Source organism: Eucalyptus grandis, chromosome 11, assembly GCF_016545825.1.
Source record: "Eucalyptus grandis isolate ANBG69807.140 chromosome 11, ASM1654582v1, whole genome shotgun sequence".
NCBI lineage: Eukaryota > Viridiplantae > Streptophyta > Magnoliopsida > Myrtales > Myrtaceae > Eucalyptus > Eucalyptus grandis.
This window is the reverse complement of record NC_052622.1, coordinates 34,329,545-34,335,822: the sequence shown is the minus strand read 5'-3', so window position 1 is coordinate 34,335,822 and position 6,278 is coordinate 34,329,545. Positions and strand designations below refer to the sequence as shown.

The 6,278-nt window shown below is 40.6% G+C and overlaps 1 protein-coding gene across 3 annotated transcripts; it reads left to right on the top strand.

The window, feature by feature from the left end:
* Window positions 1-5,634, top strand: LOC104426226 (beta-hexosaminidase 2). Of its 3 annotated transcripts, none has more exons than XM_010039211.3 (4): window positions 1-495; window positions 922-1,782; window positions 3,047-4,029; window positions 5,200-5,634. In XM_010039211.3, the coding sequence occupies exons 2-3, from the start codon at window positions 945-947 to the stop codon at window positions 3,997-3,999; spliced, it is 1,791 nt and encodes a 596-aa protein (XP_010037513.2). In that variant the 5' UTR covers window positions 1-495; window positions 922-944; the 3' UTR covers window positions 4,000-4,029; window positions 5,200-5,634. The 3 variants fall into 3 exon arrangements, with proteins under 3 accessions (XP_010037513.2, XP_010037512.2, XP_010037511.2); XM_010039210.3 differs by having other exon boundaries at window positions 5,164-5,634; XM_010039209.3 differs by lacking the exon at window positions 5,200-5,634 and having other exon boundaries at window positions 3,047-4,147.
* Window positions 5,635-6,278: the final 644 nt, after the last annotated feature.

Here is a 6,278-nt window from a genome sequence, read left to right as displayed (position 1 = left end):
TTCCGACAGGTTCAATTCTTTGCAACCTACCACGCGATTACTGAGAGCCCCCCCCTCGGCTGGAAAGTCCAGATCTTCACATCCCTCTCTCCCTCTCCCTCTCCAGAGTCCAATTCAGCAGAGCGAAGCGCGAGGAATAGGGAATAGGGAATAGGGAATAGGACAAGGGGAAGAGAACATTTGGCGTCAATTCCAGAGACGAGAGGGCGTGGCCGAATTCGCTTAAAGAATTCGACCAGCGATCGCTGCCAAGGCAGAAGCTACAAGGGGAACAGTCCAAGGTGGCCGAGAAATATCGGGAAGCATAGTTTATTTTGATGGTGCAGGACGCGGAAGGAGCTCTTGCGTCAGAGACAGATGGTGGAGATAATCTCCAGCCGGCCCCGTCAATAGATTGCTTTTGTTATATGCACTGAAATCGTTGTCCCTCTAACTGGGTTCTTATAAATGTGGCTGCTTTCTGCTTGCATTTCCGTGTCGGAGCTCTTGTGGAAGGTAAAGCTTCAATTTTTCATTCTTTGTTTAGTTCTACATCTTGTGCTTCGTTTTTTCTTGCATCTTCGATTGATTCCTGTGTTCTTGATTGGTACTTGGCATATCAGTTATCATCGATGCTGGTGTGATTTCTTCTCTCTTTGATTGTGCATATCTTGATTGATATGTTATCTTAGATAGTCATCTAATTAAACCTTTAAATAGTCTGATTTACTCTCCATTACTGTATAAATATACAGAAAATACTCCAATTCACTTTTCTGCATTATTCTTAAAGTTTTTCTGAATATACGGTGATCATTCGATTCATATTCTGAATTACTTCCTTTATGTTCTTTAATTTGGAAATGGACAGTTCCTTCACCTATCGTAGCAACCTTAAACATTACGCTACCTTCAGTAGTTAAACTCGTGGCTTTCTTGCAGGTCCCGTCATTTGCTATTGCTAGATGATTCGGTTTGACCCAGAGACTAATATGGATGAACAGAGTGATGGCCCTGCTCCTAAGTGGAGTAAGGGCTCTCCAATTTCGATCACTTTCATCACCGTGTTTTTAGTATGCTCTCCAATCTTATCTGTCGAGTGTACTGCAATCAGTGTATGGCCAAAACCAAGAGAATTTTCATGGCCAACTCAACAGGCGGCCTTATTGTCTCCTTCTTTCACCATTGAATCTCCCCATCACCAATGCCTCTCAACTTCTGTTAAGCGCTATCTTCATCTCATCCTCTGTGAGAATTTCCATCCTCTCTCCAATCCGCATGCCAACCTGACGAATGGCCCCACTTTGCAAACTCTGGTTGTACTGGTCAATGATCTAGTTGCTCCTCTCAGCCATGGCGTGAATGAATCCTACAGCCTTAGCATCCCCACCTCAGGTGGTAAAGCTAGCCTGTTTGCTGAGACAGTATGGGGTGCTATGAGGGGTCTTGAGACATTTTCCCAGCTTGTGTGGGGTAAGCCCTCAAGGGTGGCTGTTGGAGTGGAGGTGCGGGATTGGCCAATCTTTTCTTATAGAGGGGTATTGCTGGATACCTCGAGAAACTACTATAAAGTTGAAGACATCCTAAGGACCATTGGAGCAATGAGTGCCAACAAGCTCAATGTTTTTCATTGGCACATCACTGACTCGCAATCATTCCCTTTGTTGTTGCCCTCAGAACCCGATCTAGCAGCTAAGGGAGCCTATGGGTCTGACATGCAATACTCGCCAGCTGATGTCAGGCGGATCGTTGAATTTGGCCTGGAACATGGGGTTCGTGTATTGCCAGAATTAGACATGCCTGGTGAGTGGATTTATAGTATTTCTTCATTGACTATTTCTCTTTCTTCTTTTGGCTAAAATTCGCATCCGCTGAACATAAATTAGCGTATTCAGTTCATCTGGTTTTGCCAATTCTCTGTTTTTCAGGTCCTGTCCTATTATTGACTTTCTTGCAAATGAATTCGAGGCTAAAATGAGTTTGAAAATCAATGCACTATCTAGATTCGGCAGTATTTATGTTTTGCAGTAAAAACTATTATTTTGATGTTCAGGGTTCTCTAGGATTGCAAGTTTAAGCATTGTGATGTGCTGATCAATCTGATTGAATATACATGTAGATTCACATTTCGTGCAGTTGTCGATATAATGAATCTAAATTAAAAATTTGACCGATAGGATCTGTATCTTTGACTAAACATTTCTGGATGATGTCTGAATACTGAAGTCATAAACTTATATAATTAGTCACACAGAACCTCGTGACTCGATCATTTCTTGTGTAACCATTTCCACTTTAAGGCTCGAAGGGGGGAAGTAAGGAAAACAATGATGCAGATGTATAGCACAATGAAGGTGTCAGGAGTCAAGAAATTATTAAAAACGCAAGTAGATATGCGTTGAGACAGGATGATGAATCAGAAAGTTAGTTACTACCCTTTACCAACTTATGTTTAATGCCGATCTGATAATATTCTTACTTCAGGGAATCAAAGACTTCACCTAGTCGCCTATTAAACTACTGAAGGATTCTGGGAGAAACTTGTTAAGTGGGAATTCGACCGAATGAGAAATGTGGACCTTGAGACTGAACTAGTGGCTAGAAATCAAATTTTGACGCTTGTCTATGCAAGAAGAGAAGGATGTCAAATTTGTAGAATTAGTTGTACCAATTACTGCATGAGAAACTTAGGGCTAAAGAGATGCATTAGATCAGTTTTGTCTGAAAAAAAATTTGTACTCTGAGTGAGAGTTTTGATACTCAGAGTGCCCTCAGCAGGAGCAAGAACATTCAGCATATTGCTGAAAAAGAAAGAGAAACTGGGGGAAAAGGTGGGATTGTCATATTACATTCTTTCATCTAAAGAATCACTAGCAATTAGATTAAATGGGAAGCATTTCGATTGTAGTCATCTGATCACTGTTATTGTTTGAGGAATTATCAATAGTCAATATGAGCATCAACTTGTTGGTGAAATTCGTATTTTCAAGATAAGATTAGTACAATTCCCAAATGTATCACAGTATCTGTCTGATTCTGTTCTGGGCATTTTTCTACTGGTCATCAGGTCATACAGGATCGTGGGCTGAAGCTTATCCAGAAATTGTATCCTGCGCAAACATGTTTTGGTGGCCAGCAGGAAGTGAATGGGCAGATCGGCTAGCATCAGAACCGGGAACAGGTCAGCTTAACCCATTGAACCCAAAGACCTATCAAGTTCTCAAGAACATCATTCACGATGTGGCGACATTATTCCCAGATCAATTCTACCATGCTGGAGCTGATGAGATCATACCTGGCTGTTGGAAAGCCGATCCAACAATTCAAGCATTCCTGTCGAGCGGTGGCACTCTGAGTCAGCTACTTGAGACGTTTGTGAACTCCACCTTACCTTATATTTTATCTCTTAATAGGACTGCTGTCTACTGGGAAGATGTCTTGTTAGATCCGATTATCAAGGTGGATAAATCACTTCTTCCCACAGAGCACACCATCTTGCAGACATGGAATAATGGTCCCAATAACACAAAAAGGATTGTCTCTTCTGGATATCGAGCCATTGTGTCGTCATCAGATTTCTACTACTTGGATTGTGGGCATGGCGGCTTTGTTGGAAATGATAGTCAATATGACCAGCCACTGGGAAGTAATCAGGGGAATGGTGGTTCATGGTGTGCACCTTTCAAAACATGGCAAACTATATACAATTATGATATAACATATGGTCTAACCGAGGAGGAAACAACACTGGTGCTTGGTGGAGAGGTTGCTCTCTGGTCAGAGCAGGCAGACCCGACCGTTCTAGATGCACGTATCTGGCCTAGAGCTTCAGCAATGGCAGAGAGCATGTGGTCAGGGAATCGGGACAAGAATGGCATGAAGAGATATGCTGAAGCAACTGATCGTTTGAATGAATGGAGGAGTAGAATGGTCAGCAGAGGGATTGGCGCTGAGCCCATTCAGCCCCTTTGGTGCATAAGGAACCCAGGAATGTGCAATACGGTTCATCCATCTGTTTAGTTGCTATTGCTACCAGATTAAAATGAAAATGTGAGTTGTTTCGTGTAATCTTAAAGCGTTTCTTTTCCAATTGTAGAAGCTGAGAAAATGTCCATTTGTTCATCCTTCTATTGGTCTTCTCTTAAATATGGTCCATTCAGTTGATCCCTGTCCCCGGTTCAACCAATCATTGATCAGGTTTTTCATGATATATATTAAATTTGCCAATATAAAACTCAACCTCGATTAGGATGGTTGATGTGAGCCCTAGGTATTAATTTTCTTACTTGCATTTTAATCTTTCGGAAGCTGAACTTTGATATTAAAAAAAAAAGAAAAAATTGAAACCTGACAGATACAACTTTACAAAATCAAAAGGATGATTCACTTGTTGAGTGGTGTGGAGCTTTTGCTCTCTTTCTATAGAGGGCATGGGTTCAAAACCCACTGCCAGCAATCGGGTCACTTTTTCAGAAATTAACCAGAAGTTGAACTGGGTCACCACTTTGCTCCTCAACCTGGGTCTAATCTGGGTTTTGAGGAGACTTGCTGTTGAAGAAAATCCCTCAACCCGATTCATCCTATTGAGCAGCTCAGTTCAATTCTGTCTGGGTGTCAACAAAACACAAAAGTGGATTTTATTATTGATGAATGAACAAAGCAACGATTTTTTCCACCTGCATATCAAGTTCTACATGATGTCATTTTCTTCAGTTAATTGAGTGAAGGCTGGGTTCATTGTCCTTTGTTTCTTAATAGTTACATTGGTGCTGGAGTAATAGCAGCGGATGTAATGCGCCCAATTTTCATGATTGTATGGTCTATCTCCTCGATGTTAGCCAGATGATAATAGTTTACAATGCGTCTGGGACTTGCGTACATATGTTTTCTGAACTTGATAGGCGTGCACTGCTATGTTGGAGAATGATTCTATGCGATTCTATCTGAGTTACTGTTCGGGATATCTCTATTTTTGTCAATAGCATGTCAAACCAAAGCTCAAATAAGGACACTTTGTGCTTCCGGCATGTGAAGGCTTACGGCTACTGTACAGCTTTTCTGCCTATTTCAGTAGCTTTCATCCTTTCTGTGCTGTCTCCTGTCATGTGTATTGGATTGGAAATAGAGAAAAGGAATTGTTGTTTAGTCTAGCACTGATGTTTCATGTTCTCTTTGAGTCAATAGGACAATATATCTGAGCATACGGATGCATGTCTGTAGGTTTGGATTGAGATCCATCTTTTTAGTTCATACATGAAAGGAGCGGAAGTTGTCTGCGTTAACAGTTGCAAGGTAAGACTTGTACAAGGGGGAATTGAGCTGGATTGATAATTAGTCATGTTCTGAGGAGCGAACTCGACTTTCCATTGGCCCTAATCTCGGGCTGCAGCCGCCACAGAGGCAATGCATGCTGCTTGGTTATCACTTTGCTTCGCACAAGAGGATGCTGATTTCAGTGTTTCTTTGATATTGGATGGTCGGGCTCTGTTGAGACCTCATACTGCCAAATCTTGGCTCGATGTCTGACGTATGCTTATTGTCTGCTTTCTTGCCCTAAGCGAAGAGTTTTTGGTTTTGGTTCTTTTTTGTTGTGCAAGATTGTTGGCATTTTATTATTGCCACTGAATCCATTTTTGAGCAATTCCTTTGATTTTACACTAGCGGGGGTAGATTTGTGCAGATAGCTCCAGAGTCGCTATTACCTACATTACCTAGAAAATTTCGTAGTTACCCTGCTAACATTAACTTCAATGCACTTATATATGTTAATTTCCGTACTTGATGAAAATTTTTTTGTCAAAGAAACATGTCATTCATTTTCCAAGAGTATACAATAGAGAAACGCAATCTAATGGCAAATCAAGACAAATCCCAAATAAATCCAAAACAAACAAGCTCTAGATGATAAAACGAATTACTAGAGTCAGGTTAGGGATCATACACTCAAAGAATAAATATGTGACTTATTCAAACCAAAATCAGCAACTGGTTATTGAATTTATCTTTAGTAATGAGCATACATTGAGATTTTTATCTATTACAACAGCTTGCCTCAAGGTTGAATACATATAGATTTGACACTTATGAGAGCAAAACATTCATAAAACTCCTCTGATCTCTTGCAAAATTGGACTTGTACGCCAACAAAACTACTAACAAAACTAAAGGGAAGCAAAAACCCGAATTATACATGCAAAAAGCCATAAATCTGGACATGATTAGGATAAAAATATTCTTGAAATGAGAGAAAGAAAGTTCTAAATTTAAGCTAAATCAAAAGAGAAAAGCTTCTGAACGGA